This window comes from Tauraco erythrolophus, chromosome 15, assembly GCF_009769465.1.
Source record: "Tauraco erythrolophus isolate bTauEry1 chromosome 15, bTauEry1.pri, whole genome shotgun sequence".
NCBI classification, from domain to species: Eukaryota; Metazoa; Chordata; class Aves; order Musophagiformes; family Musophagidae; genus Tauraco; species Tauraco erythrolophus.
The window spans coordinates 20,784,731-20,802,497 of NC_141479.1; the positions used below are offsets into that span (position 1 = coordinate 20,784,731).

A 17,767-nucleotide genomic window follows, 5' to 3' on the forward strand; every position below is an offset into this window, starting at 1 on the left:
ACAGGATTTTATTCTGCTTAAAAGCAGAGCTGAGATCCATGTGGACGGGGAGCACTTGTTCCCCACTGTCCTCCAACACCCCGCAAAGGTTTTTTGTGCACTGAACCCCAAACCCAGAGCTCTCAAGCATCGCGTCACTGCTTCTTCGTTAGATACAACCGCTCGCGGTCCTTGGCAAGGGGAAATTAAAATAAATTAAATCTTTTAACAAACTACTCGCATGAGGGGTGGCTGAACAACCTTCCCCCTCGGTTTCCTCAGCGAGTGCCAAACTCCATCAGCCTGTGCAAGGCCACCGGGCGCTGGAAACACAGAGCTGGGCGAGCAAAACATTCTCCCGAGTGCCACAACTCTCTGTTGTTGTTTCTGCCCGTTCCTGATGTTCCAGCGGAGGAGCTGCCGCGGGCAAAGCCGGGATGAACCCGGCATCCATCCCTGCCTCCGCCGCGCAAACCGGCCAGGCGCCGGCAGCCGCCTCCGCCCGGGGGACGGGAAGGGGACGGAGGGGGGGGGACGGGAGAAGGGACGGACGGAGCGGGGGGGGGACGAGAGAAGGGACGGACGGAGCGGGGGGGGGACGAGAGAAGGGACGGACGGAGCGGGGGGGGGACGAGAGAAGGGACGGACGGAGCGGGGGGGGGGACGAGAGAAGGGACGGACGGAGCGGGGGGGGGGACGAGAGAAGGGACGGACGGAGCGGGGGGGGGACGAGAGAAGGGACGGACGGAGCGGGGGGGGGACGAGAGAAGGGACGGACGGAGCGGGGGGGGGACGGGAGAAGGGACGGACGGAGCGGGGGGACGCGAAGGCGCGGACGGAGCGAGCCCGTCGGCGGGCGGACCCCTGCGGGGAGCGGCGGCACTCACGGGCGTCTCGCAGGCGGTAGGAGCAGCAGGCGCCCAGGCTGCACCGGCGAGTCCCCCGCCGGGCGGCCGCGGCGGCCACCCAAGCCCGGCGCAGCAGCGGCAGCATCGCGGAGTCGCCCCCGGAGTCGCCGGGCGCCGCCGCCCAGCCCGGGCCGGCCCCTTCCGGCACGGCCCCCCCGCCGCCATCGCGCCCCCCGCGCCGCGGGCGGTGTCTCTGCCGGAGGCGAGGCGAGGCGGGCGGCGCTTCCCTCAGGGACAGGCCGGGCGTGGCTTTTAGCGGCATTTTGTCCCGTGACAACGTTGGAGAAGAGGCCGCAGTTCGCGGTGGGGGCGTTTGCCATCTCCCGCCGTCAGGCTGATCCCTGCGCTTGACCCACACCAAAAATTTGTTTCCTCTCAGGGTGGCGGCCTCAGGGCTCGCTCGCACGCCGGAGGGGATCAGCGTGGATTCGTGTCCAGGGAGTTTTGCTCAAGTGGGAGGTTTCCGTTTGTCCCGGGCTGGAGCGGGATCCCGCTGCCGCAGGAAGATACGGTGGGCCCTGCCCCGAGCTGCACACCGGAAAGTTAGGAAAAGTTAGGAAAAGTTAACATTATGGCCACTTTACATGAGTGTCCCAGTCTGGAGGCCAAAATGGGCCCACCTCGGGGTGGTCACGGGCCAGTTCAGCTGGCGTTGAAACGTTGGTTGCTCCGTGCACCTTCTCTGTGTTCCAGCTGCCAGCCGGGAACACGACGCGGAAAGGGAAGTCCATAGGAAGCTGGGAGTGCCAGTGAAAGCACAAAGATGAAGTAAGCGTCCTCATCCTGGGCAGCCAGGAGAAGAACTGGAGCACGCTTCAGCTCCTGGCCGCCATCTCGCCACCTGCTTTGAGTCGCATTTCTTGGTTACTTTTCTAAAACAATTTTGCAAATCCACATTTACCTTTTGGGGATTTTTAATCTTGTTCAGGTGAGTGCTTCTGGATTTTCATGAGGAACCTGGCGTAGCATTGAGAATGGAGACAAGACTACAAGAGTCAACCAAGAAGCGTTTGCTCTAGTTCACAGCATTGTGTAAGAAGTTTCCATTGCCTTCCCAGTATAACGCTTAAAGTGGCCCGGAGTTGAGTAAGAGGCGGCTGAAATCTGGCAAATGATTTGCTTTGAGTGGCTACATGATCAGAAAACAGGTCATCAGGAGATGCACAAAGACAAACAGCATGTGATCTTAGGATGTTAAACGGTTTAAATTTCGTTTTACTTCCTCCCTGCTGAGATATGCCTTCTTAAAAGCACAGTCTGTTTTTTTGTATAGTAGGATCCAAATGCAAACATAACGAATTCTTGTTTTTGACTGTCAGTGTTCTTCAGGATGGCTAATTTACTATCCTCAACGTAGAGCTTCCTGTAACTTAGAAAGATGAGATAGATACTTGATGAAACTGAGGACAGCTGCTGGCCCGTAAATATCATTATTCATTCGAGCCTAATCACAGTTCAGTAGCCTATTGATCATGGTTGGGCAACTGTATTTAGCACAGGTCACACCGATCTGTTGCTGAAGCTACTTAGGAGCAGCAGGTAGCTCCTGGTCATGAGGACAGCCCACGGGAGCTTCATGCTTAATCACAGCAGTGACCTCAGACATAGTTTCAGCTATTTTAATATTGAGCATAAACAAGAGGTACTGGGGTTTATTCTCATCTAGTAACAAACAAGATTGTCATTCCTTCATGTTCCATTCTTCTGTGACGTGTCCTTTAAATACAGTTGATAATCTTGGGCAGCTTAGAAGTCACATCTACCAAATTAACTAGTGTGTGTATGCCTTATATCATAGTATAGATGCTTACTGTTGCAGAGCATAACCTGGTTTCTGTACCACTACCACTTTTCTGTATGTTAAAAGAAGTTGGGAAAAAAAGCCTCAAACTCCAGTGCTTCACACTGTGGCATTAAGATGACCAAACTTTGTGAAACTCTTTAGGGATTTGTTCCTGCAGTGTTTTGAAAATGTAAAGTTTCTTATAGAGCTACTAAGCTGAACAGAGTGAATCATTTCTTGTGGGTTGAACAGCACAGAGGAAAGTTCTTAGGGCATAGGCTTTTGAAAATGATTGGCTGTTCAGGCACAAAACTAAAGAGAAATATCTTTGACCTACAACACGTTTGTTTCCCTTCTGAATCATTCACAGAATCTGCATCCAGTTTTTACGTGCATATGCTATTTCTTACTGAGCATAAACTTCAGTAAAAATTTAGCATTTAATTAAAAAAACCCTTTTCTTCTCCAGAGGGTTAAAGAAAACCTTTCAAAATAGGAGGTCGGTGGCAGTGAGATGGTTTGTTTTGGAAACTGCAGACAGAAAGGCAAAAACCACCTGTGCAAAAGGAAACATAAGCCCTAAACCTTGTTCCCAGTACTCAGCTAGCGTGGCTGAAATCTTACTTTCTGGGCTGTTCCAGAAACAGTTTCTCCTTGGCCATGTCCCAGCTAGAGATGGTGTTTTATGCAAGAGAGACATGGCTCTCATGCAGTGAGCTGGAGAGAACAGCAGCCAGAATTACAATATCTGTGTTGTTCTCCTGTTTTTCCAAAATTGCTGTTTCTGGACCATCTGGGAGGTTCCAGCTATGCTCTCTCTTGTTCCTGAACTGAGAGTGGTTTCTGTATATAGGGAGCACTGCAACCAGGAATCTGGCAGTTGGCCTCCTGGAGGAGTTGAAGTGATACAGAATCTGTGTGGCAAGGGAAAGAGAAACCTCACCTGCTACATCTGTTTTCAAGTGTGCAAAGTGAAGAAAAGAAAGGTGAGAATTAAGGTAAAATGCATTTTGCACGCATCAGCTCACTGAGGAGGGGTCCAGTCTATTGTTTACTTTTGTTACTGCAGATCTGTGGTGTTGGCAGAATAGTTGTAGTAAATATTGTCATAAAACAAGCACGACCAAGATGTGAGTCATCTGTGGAGAGAGGTCTGCCACAAACAGACCTAATCTGTGCTTGATTTCTTTTATTTTTTTAAAAAAACCTTCCAGACGGACACAGCGATGCTCCATTTAATTTTATAGTATTTGGAGGTTTCTGCCGTTTGCACTGTAGTTTTTTCCTAACTTTCCCAGCTGAAGTAGATGTATAGAGCCATCCAAATAATTCTCTTGAATTATTTTCTATAATTAGTTGCAGCTGTGGATGCTTTAACAGGTCTGTCTGGAGTAATTGTTAAAAAGTTCATTTAGCATTGACACAGGTATCAAAAGTGCAGGGGTGGGAGTCAAGATGCCCATGAAAATACAGGTTGTGTATATTACTGGATTATGATAATTTATAGCCCAATTTCCAAGAAAATATTTTGAAGGCCATAGTTCTATGGAAAAAATCCAAAATAAATTCAGTTAAATTAAAGGATTTACTGCCAATTTGCACTGTTGCAAACTTGATTTAAAAAGTCAAAACATTTTTCAATGTTTAATTTTTAAATTCCCTTTAAGCATCGTGGGGAGGAGTGAGTTCTCACATGTGGATTACAAAATTAGAAGAAAGAGTATGAAAATTAATTCAGGTGGTTGTCAAGTCAGAATGAGGGGTAAAACGACTCAGCTTCAGTGCCTTTTGATCTTTATTTTTTTTAAAAAGGGAAAAAACAAAAAAAGACCTGTTGAATAAAGCACTTGGATTTGTTTACACAGGGACTTTCATACAAGCTTCACCCAGCTCTGGAGTAAAACAGGGAGGGCAGCACGGTGGGGACAGCTGAGAAACCCCACCCACTGGAAGGAAATATGGTTTTGTCCTCAGTTGAGCAGGGGTGCTTTCCATAGCAACACGTTCTGAATCAGAAAAATAAACCCAAACATTCTTCTGAAACTCGGTAAAGAACCGTTCAAAGGACCACAGCTCTGCTTCAGCCACTTGGATTGAATATTGCAGAGGAAATCCAAGACAGGTTGATTGCTTTGGAGCTTTTTAGGATGAATTGAGATTTTGGAGGATAACAGTGATGGGTGGCTGAGGTCCATTGTGACAAGGTGTTGAAAGTTCTGCTGAGCTGATCTCAGATTCGGACTGTGATGTAGGCCAGTTGATTGATAAACAGTCCAGCACTTTTTATCAAACGGATGTAACTGGCAGAGCACTCTAAGCTCAACAGGAAAGCAGCAGCAGATTGTGAAATGCTGAGCTTTTCTGTGCTTCCAGAATGTTTGGCTGAGATAGGAGCCTGGATGAGAAGGCAGTGGCTGAGGCTAAGTCCAGATAAGGAGGAGGTAATTCCAGTTGGCAAGGTAAAGCAAACAGAGGCTTTATCTTTTCTGTATAAAAACATTTGCTAAAATTATGCATGCAGGCTTAGTAACTCAGCATGGAAAGGGCTTAGAAGATATCTCATGGACAATTTGTGCAGTTACTGCAATTGTATGTGCAGTCCTGGAGATGGCACACCTGGATTGCGTGTCATTGCTGTATTTATACAATTCTTTAATAAAAACTTGAAGGATTCTACTTTTCTTGTAACTTCTTCCAAAAGGGTAAGAAAGGAAAAAGCCATTCAGGTCTGCTCTGGCAATAATTACTAGCGTGGGGGTATACTCCATGAACCTAAAATCCCTATGAAGAACATTTCCAGCAACTCCTTCTCTGATGTAGTGGAGGGTTTCCCTGCCCATGGAAGGGGGGTTGGAACTGGATGATCTTTGAGGTCCCTTCCAACCCAAACCATTCCATGATTCTATGTATTAAAAAGTGTCTGAAACCTTTTGCCTCCATGTATTGTTACAAGATGCCACAGAGCTTAGTACAGACATCTGCTGCAGTAGTCCACCTGACAAGAAATTTTTACATCTATGCCGTGATTCTCGGCAATGTGTCTACAGTTCTTTCCCAGTCAAGTGCAGAAAAAATACTTTTGTCCTTGTAGGGACAGAAAGGGAATGCAGAAAGGCACTGGGAAGTGTCAGCCTTTGACTTGTTCAACCTGTGTCTTCACAGCACATGTCTTGGCTGGCTTCTTCAGAGCTAGTGTCTATTCACCGGCAGCCGAAACCAGCCATTCCAAAGATACTGTTTTCCTGAACCAGTTTGGTTTGGCATTTCCTGCCTGAATGTCATGGAGTAGAAAAAGATTGAAGTAATAAATAGCATCTGCCTTAAATGGAAGAGAAGAACGTGAGTAAAAAAGAGTCAGATAGCATAATCAGCAGTGGTCTTATGATGGAACAGCCTTGTATGATCTCTTCCTGGAATGTTTGTTACCATGAAGGGAATGTTGGTTTCTCAGTACAGTTCCCCATGGACAGATGTCCACAGAAAAAAAATACAGCATGATTTAGCCCCTTCCTGGGAACTGATGGACCCTGGGTAACCATTAAAATAATTAGTTTTTCCATCACATGCGCAGATCTGGAGATCTCAGCTTTTCTCCAGTTTATCTTCTTCTTCCACTGAACAATTTTGAATAATTTTCCTAGAGTAATACCTTCACGGATGAAACAGAAGTGTAACACTCATTTGTAATATGTTCAGTTCCTGAAGTTTTTAATTCTACTGGCCATAAAATGTTGTGATATGTTAATACTGAACAAGCAGAAGAATTAGGAACCGTAGGGATTCTGTGCTGCTGATTCATTGGTTTCATTACTTTTTAAATGAAAAGATGTTGATTTATATCGTCTGTGTGGCTTCAGAAATTGGAAGTCGCCAGACTCGCAATCAATATTCACTTGCAGTCTTAGTTTATGTCTTCAAATATAAAAATAATGAATAAACAATAAAAAGTACTGAATGAGAATATGGAGTCATGACAGAACATTTTAGCAACAACAATTCTAGTGGATTCTCTGGATTTCCCCTCTGAGGCAGTAATTCATGGCACCGTACATGATGAGCAGTCGTGTGAGCCCCAGCATTACTCTTACTGGCCAAGGTTTTGGGTTTAGTTGTTGAAAAAGTTTGCTGATAAATTGCAGATAAAGGAGTGACACAGCCATTGCTTGTGACTATTAGGATATGTTCTCTCATATGCACACACCCTTGTGTGGAGTGAGTGTCCATAGAGTTGTACAGACTAATTAACACAATTAACTCACTCGAAAAGCTACTATTACATGCATCTAATTAGTATACCTGATTAATATGAATTTGTTAGAAAAGCTACTATTTTATAAGGCTGAATCACTGTTTTTATAAACACTACTGTAGTGCTTTTCTTTGAATAGATAAACTATCTTTTTTTCCTTGTTTAAATGGCAAAAATGATGTTTCTGAGCATGCTTGTAAGGAAAAAAACTGGCAGGAAAGGAAGTAAAAGTTTAAGAGCCTTCTGAGCTGTACTAAGAAAGCTCTATGCAGGTCAGAAAAGGGAAAATACTGTCATGGATGCAGGGGTGACATTTAAATTTTGCATTAGGAATTAAGCTCCTTCTTGTGGTTGTTTCACTAGTAACAATTCAATGTTAATTTTGCTTCTAGAATTGGGCATCGCCTATAGGTTTAAAGGGCACCATTTTGCAGTGAAGGTGAAGTGCTGTATTAACAAGTTGTGCTACTACATCAAAGTTTTTAAGCTTTCAGAATACAATTCACATTTTCTATTCTGAGTAGCAGAAAAAAAAAGTTTCGACTGAGAACTCTGACAAACATCACAAATACTGTGTCTTTATAAGAAGTGCTCTGAATTATTTCTGATGTGCTGAGGGACAGGGACGCTTGGGTGGTACATGTAACGTACAGCTTCCAAGTCTAGGAATATGGACAAGACAGGGCACATGGCACTTGGCAGCTCTCTGCCAGGTTTTTTGAAATGCCAGTCACTCAGTGGCAGAAAGTATTTTGGTGTTATCTTAAAAAACACATTTACAAGTGTAAAGCTGTTGAACACTGAAAGTTACTGAATATTTCTTCTAGCTTTCAATATAAACAAAGCCTCCTGCTCGTCTCCATTCTGCTTTATGTGTCACCAAAGCAGCTGTTTTCTCATCGGTTAATACAAAATTTGTCCTTTGATAGTTTAAACAGAAGACAATCACATCTTAGTATTTCAAGGAGGGATCTGGCTGTTTGGGAAAAGTTCAAAAGCTGAATACAATTGCAGAAAAAAAAAAAGAAACAAAAGGATTTCCTAGATGTAAAAAAAATTACTATTGCTCCAGCTGACAGTGTCTGCACACAGGCGAGCAGACACGCCATCTCTGGCTGGCCTCATCTTATTTGTAGACGAGTTAATCAGTATTTTAAATAACTAAATCTTTGGCATCTTTCAGTAGTACCCTGCATCTCAGGAAGTGATTCGCTCTAGTTCTACACACCACATTTGGAGGGTTTTGGGGTTTGAACTTCTATCAGGCCTCATTTTCAAAATTCAGTGGTGTAGTGTCTCTTAAATTCAAAGCCAATTGGGATCAATTTGCACTAAACGTGCTTTGAATTACATTTATAAATAGAGTTTTCATCGAAACCAGTCAAAGCCTTGCAGGCCAAAATTAAAAATTAATTGTTGTATCGTCTGTTTCTTCATTGTAGTTACGAGTGGAAGTCACAAAGAAGCCAGTAACACTGACCCAGGAGAAATAACAATGTTTTAATCCTGCACGCGGAGATAAATCACACAATTCAAGCAGGTATTTCTGTCTCTGGTTTCTCTCATTCTATTCACTCTTTTTTCTTTAATCTTTCAGTCACATTCTGAAATTTCCCTTTTTGGTTAGCTGGTGGATGGGAAGGAAGAGCAACACTTTTGCTATGTTTGTTGTCTTTGTACCCCTGCATCTCTCTCATACAGGGATCAGAACTATTTTGATAGAATGAAATACACTTACATGCATCATTCCTGTTTTTAGGAGTGCAGGCGGCCAGGCTGCAGAGTCGTGCTGGCACTGCTGGTGGACTCCAGATAGTTTTCAGCCGCTTGTATAAATGCACCAGTGTCTTTGCCTTCACGCTAGTCATTGCTACCACCCTGGCACTTGAAATCTCCAGTTGGTCACAGAGCCAGAGGAGCTTTCCAGAGCCCAGCAGCCTGTCGACACAAAGCAGAGGGAAAAAATCCTGTGGATATACAGCTTCCAGATAACCGAGGGGTCTCCAGCTCTATTTATAAAAAATTTTGAGAGCACCCTTTCCTGGTTGGCGCGGTGGAGCTAACCAAGTGGTTAATTTTCAACTTGTCCCTGGCCTGGCTGCTTCATTGGCTCTGCGTTTTGTTGGAGGGCTGGCTAGTTGGTGATTGTTCTACATGTGCTTTCCAGGTTCTTTCTCATCTGGCTCCAGGAACCCTGCAGGGTTACAGAAACTGCTTTTTGTATGCAAGGGGAGGTTTCTTATCGTTTCTTCACCCGTACATTCCTTGAATTTAGATAGTTGTGTATTTGAATACTGATATCTAAGAATTGCTGTCGTTAACAGCTGCAGTTCTGGGGACCACGGACTGCTCAAACTGGGGAATTCGCAGAAATCCAGCAGATACACAAGGCTTGCCCAGGAGAACAGGAAGAGGAGCAGCCTCCAGCAGAAGAGCATTTTAGCTCCAGGCACGTAATACAGTACCACTGCAGCCTCAAGGTGAGGGATTTGTTCTTCTGAACTACCACATGTCCCATAAGACAGATAATTTTGTATAGACTAGAAATAGGAACAGACATAAGGAACCATCCTTGCTCCTCCCACTCACGCACCACTCTGACCCTGCTGAAGTGTTTGTGTTGTTTTTTTTTTCCAGAGGGGAGAACAGATTGAGATGTTTTCCTGACCTATGTTTCTTAGGGATGAAAGCATGAAGAATGTTACTCCCTTATTATTTCCACATGCAATTCCAATAATTGTGTTATCTTTTGTGAAAGATCTGTACAGAAAGCCCATCCTTTAATTTTCTTTGGGATGTTTGCTCTTCCTACCGTACCTGGAATCCGTGTAAGTGGCACAGACACAAGTAGTTTGTGAGTCAGTGCTGCAGTTTCTCAGGGCAAGCGATTTGTTTTCGACAGACTTTTCATAATGTTAGAGACTGTAATAGGCCAAATGGGAACGAAGGTGGAGAGCCATTAGGAACGGGTGCCTGGGCATGTCTAGGAGCAGCACAGGCCAGCTACTCTCGGAAGAGAGGGGAGTTGGGAGCCAAAGATGACCCTGGCATAGGCAGTGCCCTCCCCAGCGGGGTGCCACCCCACAGAGGCTGGACACAGCAGGCAGAGCTGGCTGCTGGTGAAGGGTCCATTGGCAGTCCCAAACACTGCCCGTGACAAACCAGGTCCAAGGTCCAACCAGAGCTCAGGCAGGAGCAGAAGGGGACGCCGGGCCAAAGACAAGCAACAACAAGGGTTCAAAGTCCTTCCTAGAGACAGGGCCAAAGGCAGACGTGAAGACAAGTGCCCTAAGAACAGAGCTGAGGGGCCCAGACCTGGGTGCAAGTGGGCTTCTGGCCCATGGGTGAGGTTTGCCAGGGCCGTTAAGACTTGTTAGTGCCCTCAAGGTCATGACAGCACGAAAGTGTTGTGGGGTCTTTAATAATTCTCATGTCAGTATTTGCAAAGTCCATGTGATTATTTTCCCCCGTTAAGTGCACAGGAGGGCATATTTTGAAAGCTACGGAATCCATCTATGACAGCAAGCAGAAACCATGAGACTGCTAACGTTCTGCCATTAAAAATTTTCTGTTAAAAACCACTCTTTCTTTGTCCATAAAATTACCCATGAAATATTTTTTAATAGTTGGGTTTTTTTTTTTAAGTAACAAATTGTGATGCTTTGAATTAGAAACTTATTTGCTTGGTGATATTTTCATTAAACCTCATTTTTTAATAGTTGGGGTTTTTTTTAAGTAACAAATTGTGATGTTTTGAATTAGAAACTTATTTGCTTGGTGATATTTTCATTAAACCTATGCATGTCTGTCATCCCTTACCACACAGGGTGTAAGTGCAAGGCTCAGGCTCAGGGAATCCTCTTTAGCACCCTAAAGTGGCAGGCTTATCTGTGCTATTTGCTATTCCAAAACTGACTATTTAGGAGAGTCTTTCTTAATGCTTGTCATTCGTTACCCCAGCTGCCTGCTTCCCAGCAAGGCACTGTCAGCTGGGGGTTCTGCCTGAAGAGCTGCAGAATCAGACCTCTGTTGTTGCTCTTAATTGTGGGTAATTACGTCTGTGGAGTGTGGCTGTATACGATGCAAATGTGCTTACTTTGTCTTCACAGAAACTAGAGAAGTAAAAATCTAGGAATTTCTTGCTGTCTCTACCCATCTAACTTTTGCTGTAAGTGCCTCTGGACTAGACAGAGAAGATCAATATTTGTTTTCTTTCTGATGCCTACTAGAGGATTGCCAGTATTTACGTTCTGGTTAACTTCAGATGAGTGCTCTTGCTTGCAGAGAGAAAATTACCTCCTTGATTTAGTGTTTCAAGAAATCTGATTCTCCTGGCATCATGCTTGCAAGGGTGTTCCTGTCCTAACATTGTCTCAGTTGCAACACTAAACAAGTCAAACCCAACAGTTAAGAAAAAATACAGTCTTACAGTTTTATTAAAAAGATACAAGGAAAGTGATTTCATAGCACATTTTCCTCACCTAGTTATTGTTGTGTAGCAGCTGACGGGATGATCAAACAAGTAGTGGGAAGCTGCTGGGGAGTCCATGTGAAACCTCTGTGGAGTAGCTGAAAATCTCACCTAGGACAGCTTGCACGGAGCAGTCAGGTCGTTACTGGGTGGGCTTTAACACCCATTTCTCTGTGGATTAGCTCACACTTCCCATGTTAGATATTCCTTCAGCCTAAGGGAAGCTTTTCTTTGGTATCCAAATTCTGCTAGGACACTTGGTAACGCAGTGGAGCTCACCAGCCTGCTAACCACCTCTACTCCCTCCAGTTTTTCATTCTCTTTCTTGCATTGGGGGTCCCCAACAGCACAGAGTATTCCAGATGTGTCCTCACAAGTGCCGAGCAGTGGGGAATAGTCACTTGTGCCCACCTTCCTCGCTGCGAGGGCGCATTCCTGGCACACGTTCAGCTTGTCCTCCGGGATCCGCAGTGCCTTCCTGCAGGGCTTTTCACGCTCAGTCAGTCCCCGGGTTGTACCGACGCCTGGAATTACACCATCCCGAGTGCAGGGCTTGGCGTTTGCCTTTGTTGTGCTTCATGAGCAGTCAGTGTTTTCCCAAATCCGGGGTTCCTTTGCCTGGTGTGCAATAAGCCAGTCCACACGCTGAGCAGAGATACTGCTTTATTACAGAGTTGTGCAAGTTTGGGTGCCTGTCCCAAGGCAGCACACGCTTTCTAAAACTCAGGAAACATTTATACAGTATGTATTAGCATATTTGTATATTCGCTGTGATTCGCTTAAACAATTGGTTCATTTTCCCTCACTTCACATGTAAATTACTTTGCATGCTCAGTCCTTTTCCTCCACCCCTTTCTTTTGGGTCTGGGGTGTGTTTAGGGTAGGTGGTCTGAGAGTTGGTGGTCGTGATCTCCCCCTGCCAGAATCATAGAATCATAGAATCATAAAATTGTTTGGGTTGGAAGGGACCTCAAAGATCATCCAGATCCAACCCCCCTGCCATGGGCAGGGACACCCTCCACTACACCCTTCCAAAGCCTCATCCAACCTGGCCTTGAGCACTTCCAGGGATGGGGCAGCCACGGCTTCTCTGGGCAACCTGTGCCAGTGCCTCACCACCCTCTGAGTGAAAAATTTCTTCCTTAGATCTAATCGAAATCTCCCCTCTTTCAGTTTAAAGCCATTGCCCCTTGTCCTGTCACTACATGCCCTTGTCCAAAGTCCCTCTCCAGCTTTCTTGTAGCCCCTTTAGGCACTGGAAGGTGCTGGAAGGTCTCCCCGGAGCCTGCTCTTCTCCAGGCTGAACAGCCCCAACTCTCAGCCTGTCTCCATAGCAGAGGTGCTCCAGCCCTCGGATCATCTCCTTGGCCCTCCCTTTCCCTCAGTTATCACTGCTTCTCGCTTCCTTCATATTTGTGGTATTCTTCCAGTTTCATTAGTCTTTCCTCCTAACGATGTTTTCCTTGTCAGCCTCTGCAGTCCTTGCTTTGGCTCGCTCTTCCATGATGAACAGCCAAATGTTTTGGACTTACAAGGACGCGTGTCCTCCTCTTGACATATTTTTCTAAGGCTCCTTAATTATCGCTCATTATCTATAAAGAAACAATGTCTAGTACATTTTTTTGCATGAAGCGAATCTTCGCTTAAACCTTTAACTCTTTCATGGCTAGACAACAGCGTGACCACCCCAAACCATAGTGTCCTGCGTATGACAAGTGCAGTGTTACATGGAGAATTGTGGGGGGAACATTCTGTCACTCTGACCACAGGTGAAGATTTAAATTTAGTTTATTTTACCCCTCACACCTGAAAAAATGGAGTTACATTGCAAATAATTTCGAACACGTGTCTAAAGGGATGCAGGTCCAGGACTTGGAGACAGTCAAATTCTGCTTAGAATAATAGCATTAATGATCTGTTGCTGTTGTGTAACATTTTGTGTCTGGATTTCTGAAAAAAATACATGAAGGTGGGACTACACGCTGAATAAACAAGCAGTTCTCAGGCAACCCTTGGTCTGAAGAAAAGGATAAAATCCTCTAAAAGCAGTAATTGTGATGAGCTCCCCCTCAGGCTTTCGATAATCCCAGTGGATTAAAAAAGACGATGATGATGATGATGATAATGTTACCTGACCGAGTAATCATGCTCTGTGGCAAACCTGAGCAAAACTGGGCAAACTAGCAAATACTGGGTAAAGGTATCAGCTGTGTAACAGAGGTAAAAGGGCAGCAGAAACAGCTGTGAGCGTGATCCTGGGAAGATGACAGTCGGGCAAAGTGCAAAGACAGAGCTTGTTAGAGTGGCATTTTTCTGGGAAGGGGAATAGCCTCCTATCATTTCTTTTTTTTTCCATGATGTATTCAGGGGGATGGAACAGTATGTAAATAAATAAGAGAACATTGAGATCATGGCTGACCCTTCTCACCTTATTTCTCAGACTGGCAAAAATGACCTTACAAGACCAGAAACTTTGACCAGCTGGGTGACAAATGTGCAATGATGTTTTTGTCTCTGCTCTGGGAATTCAAGGCCTTCCATCCTCATCCATGAAAATTAGGAGTATCTTCACTGAATGAAACGGAGTTGACTCGGCATAAACCAGAAGTGAGATCCGAGTTGGACTAGAAACTGTCTGTCTTGCCCTAAGTCACAGAGCTAGCTGAAGTAGGTTGAGGAGCAAAACCCACTTGATCCTGACCCATTTTCTGCCGTGGAATCAAAGACCAATTCTGAGAGAACTGCAAATGGACATAGTGTCTGCCAAGTAAGTGACGAGGAAGTTTATACTGGGAGGAGGAAAACCGACAACAGATTCCAACAGCAGAGAAGTTTTCTATTGATAAAAGGAGAACTGCTACAGCGAGTTTACCAATAGCATTAATATTACCTTTGTTTCAAAATGTATTTTATATGGGTTTTAATTAAGCATCACTGTGTCACAAGACAGTGCGTGCTGTGTTCACAGGGATGTGTTTGTGTCCCCCTCCAGTAATGGGAGCTTGTGTATAGAAAATGAGTAACTCGGACAGAAACTGAGTAAACAGGGCAGCTTCCAAGTCCTCTTTTGTTTTTAATAGCATAGGATGTGATCAAGGATTTTATTCACAGGAAAGAAACTTATTTCTACAGAGTTCCTTTGGCGAATTCTCTGGAGTTATTTCTGTGCCCTGGTCACATCTTGTGTGTTCTTCATGCCCTTGTTTCTACATTCTCACGCTCAGCAGTGAGTGTAATTATGAATGCCTGTCACTTGTTTAAACAAATGCTTTGTTTGGCAACCTTTGTTTTCCTGCTGCTGCTGCAGCTGCAAAATTGTGTGCACAGTGTGTTAATTTTTTACCTTTGATGCTATGGTAAGGTTTTTTTTTCCTAATGAAAAGAAAAAAAGGAAACCAATGAATGAGATACCAATCTCTCTTGATCCACACAAAACATGTGAAAGCAGCAACTTCCTTAGGAAACAATAGTAAACGAATGCTGATACAACGGTAAAATAAGCTAGATATTTCCTGGAACCAAATGATTTTCATAACATGACAGAGAAAAGTAGAAAAGTTAGCACATAAATAAAATGGCAAGAGAGAGAGACTAAAACAAAGAGGATGAAAAAGGTGAGGAAATAGAACAACAAAGAAATATGTTGTTATTTTATTTGGGACAACAGACTAAGAGGGCAACAGGATGTATTTTCTTCTATAAAATTAGAAATTGAAATTGATCTATTAGCACCCAGAAGTCCTTATTCATTTTTGTAAGGGGGAAGGAAAATAAGAATGAATTTGACATCGGCACTTGAGCAGTTACTCTAGTTTAAATCAGAATATAACTCAGAGTGTGTCAACTTCTTCCTGGTGCTTCCTCATGGGCAGTCTCTTATCCCACGGTAAAGTGAAGCCTTCCTTCACTAGTGGGGCATGTACACTAAATTTCATTCCATTATTGCAGAAATATTCAGGTGAGCACGTTTTTGAAGGCTCATGGAGCTTAGGAGGTGGTGAAGCATGGCAAACAATTACCTTTTGTCATTCAGGTGTTGGTACTGTAAATCAAAGGCCAAAAGCCAAATTTTGGCCTTCTGGTCGAAGCACAAAGGAGGTCTCTGCTGTGAGGTTGTGAGCAGAAAGACGCCCTTCTGCTGTTTACCAGAAGAAACATGTTATGTTTTGTGTTATACTTCATGCTGCATGAAGAGTACGTCGTATCTGGCTGTATCAGTCTCAAGGGGAACAAGGGATAGACTGTGATAACAGAGTCTCTTCATCATTTATTGCTGTAATTCAAAATTTGAAAAGGAAACGCCCCCTCCTTTGAAGAAATGATAGAGAAAAAAAGAATTAAAGTCATATCTCTGGTAAAGAGGGAGAAAACCCTTACAAGAGGTCAGTTTTTATTGTATGTTCCAAGATTGCTGTAATGATCAGAGTGGACCGATTCGCTCACAGAAGGTAGTGCTGCAGCCTTTCTTAGTCATAAATTGCTCTGATTTTTTTATTATGTTGCTGTGTCTGATCACAGATGTAGACATCAGTTGGCTCCTGCCAGTATTTCCTGCAGTTAATTTGACTACTACAGGTGAATAGTGTAATAGGTTTATGACAGTGACATTTTTTCTGGTTTGTGTTAACTGAGAAATGGTTTACTGGGTCTACAGGGAGGAGCTGCATCTCACATCCTTGGTAGAACGTGAGTTAATAATCTACAGGAGAGAACGTACCGATGAGAAAACAGGACAGTTTTTACATGGGATTTGGTGTATGATGGCAAAGGCTCTTACTCACACCTTTCCACAGCAGGTAGTACACTGATACTTATATTACATGTATTTTTCCAGCTGGGACCTGGCAATTGGCTTGAGCACAGCAGAAACTGTTCGGCAAATCTGTTGCAGGGCAAATCTGTGCAGCAAAGCGTGAAATAATCCTGTGTGAAAAGTCAGTTCATAAGTAGGTTAGCCTTTGAACTTCCCAATCTGCTTGTGAAGGAAGAGAACACAACAAATAAATCCACAGACCCGGCTGAACAGTTGCAAATCTGGAAGCAGAAGCAAAGGTTTTCCTAACACACCGGTTGTTAATTCCCAAATACTGAAACACCAGCTTGAGGAGTCACTATTGAGCATTTTCGAAGGAAGGTGCAGAGCATGTGCCTCTGTCAGTGTTAAGTTTCCCTGCCTGAAACAGAAAAACCCCTCAAGTCCTGTTCTCTGGCTCTGTAATTCCCAGGCAGATGAGTGGGAGGAATTGCTTGTCTCCTGGGATCTGCAGCACTTTACAAACTGGAGCTTTGGTGATATGCGCTGTTTGATTTCATACAAGTACAAAATTCCTGCAGTGGTACCTTGAGTTTGAACATGACAAAGCTCCAGAACCTGAGAAGAGCGTTTCAAACCCAACAGCCCCAGCAACGGTTCCATTTAGCCGTAGGTCTGCAGGTGTCAGGGTAGCCAGTTACAGCTGAACCCGAGTGGATTCGATTGCACGTCGTGACACTGCAGAACTCAATTAAGCATCTCATTCAGGGAGTATTTTTATGCAGGAGTCTGAAAAGTCACTGCTGGCTATGCTGAAGCTGAAAAATTAAGTATGATGATAGTCTTGTTTGGGCAACACTATGATATATACAGGCACAGTAAAATTATCTAATCTTTGTCGTCTTTCAGAGCTACTTGCATGCTTCTTCCGTGCTTCCTTTTCATGCTTTTGCATATTTTTACCATTCCCAGCAGGTTAACAGAAGGTTTTCCACCTTCACCCAGTCATTCTGTTCTCACACCAAACACAGCAATGAAGCAACAGAAGCACCATAGAATCACAGAATGGTTTGGGTTGGAAGGGACCTCAAAGACCATCCAGTTCCAACCCCCAAATCAGCCTGATGAGCTAATTTATCCAATTCCCCCTTGCTGCCTGTTCTTCAGCGGTACTCTGAGCACGGTGACATTTTTCTCCTTCTTAATACGACGGCTCACGTTCAGATCATCCCATTTCAGCGATGCAAGCGGGATCCCACCTGGCGGGTCTGGAAGCGCTTAATAAAAAGGGAGATGCGACGCTGGAGTTCAGAGCAGCCCCGAGACGCTGTGGGAGAAGGAATGGCAGAGCTGTGGCCAGCAGGACGCGATGGCAGGCGGCACCATCCTGGGCGAGACCCCGGTGTGGCGTCCCGCTCCGGGCGAGAGGGTTTCGCGGAGCCCTCAGGGCTGTGGCAGCGCCGGGAGTGCGCCTCAGGGTGACCGGGGGAGAGAAGGCGGACATTGCGCGGGTGCGGCGCCTGTGTGAGGCGTGCGGGGGCCGCGTGCGGGGCGTGCGGCGCAGACTACAACTCCCGGCACGCCCCGCGCCGGGCGCGCGTACTACAGGTCCCGGCGTGCTCGG

The 17,767-nt window shown here is 44.9% G+C and overlaps 1 protein-coding gene and 1 long non-coding RNA gene across 9 annotated transcripts in view; one reads left to right on the plus strand and one right to left on the minus strand.

Annotated features, from left to right (window-relative positions):
- Positions 1-9,134, minus strand: part of CA5A (carbonic anhydrase 5A) — a 26,992-nt gene extending 17,858 nt beyond the window's left edge. For 5 of the 8 annotated variants that reach the window (XM_086621200.1, XM_086621202.1, XM_086621199.1 and 2 more), the window contains exon 1: positions 8,658-9,134. In XM_086621200.1, the coding sequence (XP_086477326.1) occupies positions 8,658-8,787 (130 nt within the window). In that variant the 5' untranslated portion in view covers positions 8,788-9,134. Of the gene's footprint in view, positions 1-866; positions 988-8,657 lie in introns of those variants that run through there. The other 3 variants (XM_086621198.1, XM_086621196.1, XM_086621203.1) reach the window with 3 other exon arrangements.
- Positions 7,982-15,409, plus strand: LOC147527772 (uncharacterized). Its single transcript, XR_015222578.1, has 3 exons — positions 7,982-8,459; positions 9,244-9,399; positions 13,831-15,409. It is a non-coding gene; the product is annotated as an uncharacterized LOC147527772 (long non-coding RNA).
- Positions 15,410-17,767: the final 2,358 nt, after the last annotated feature.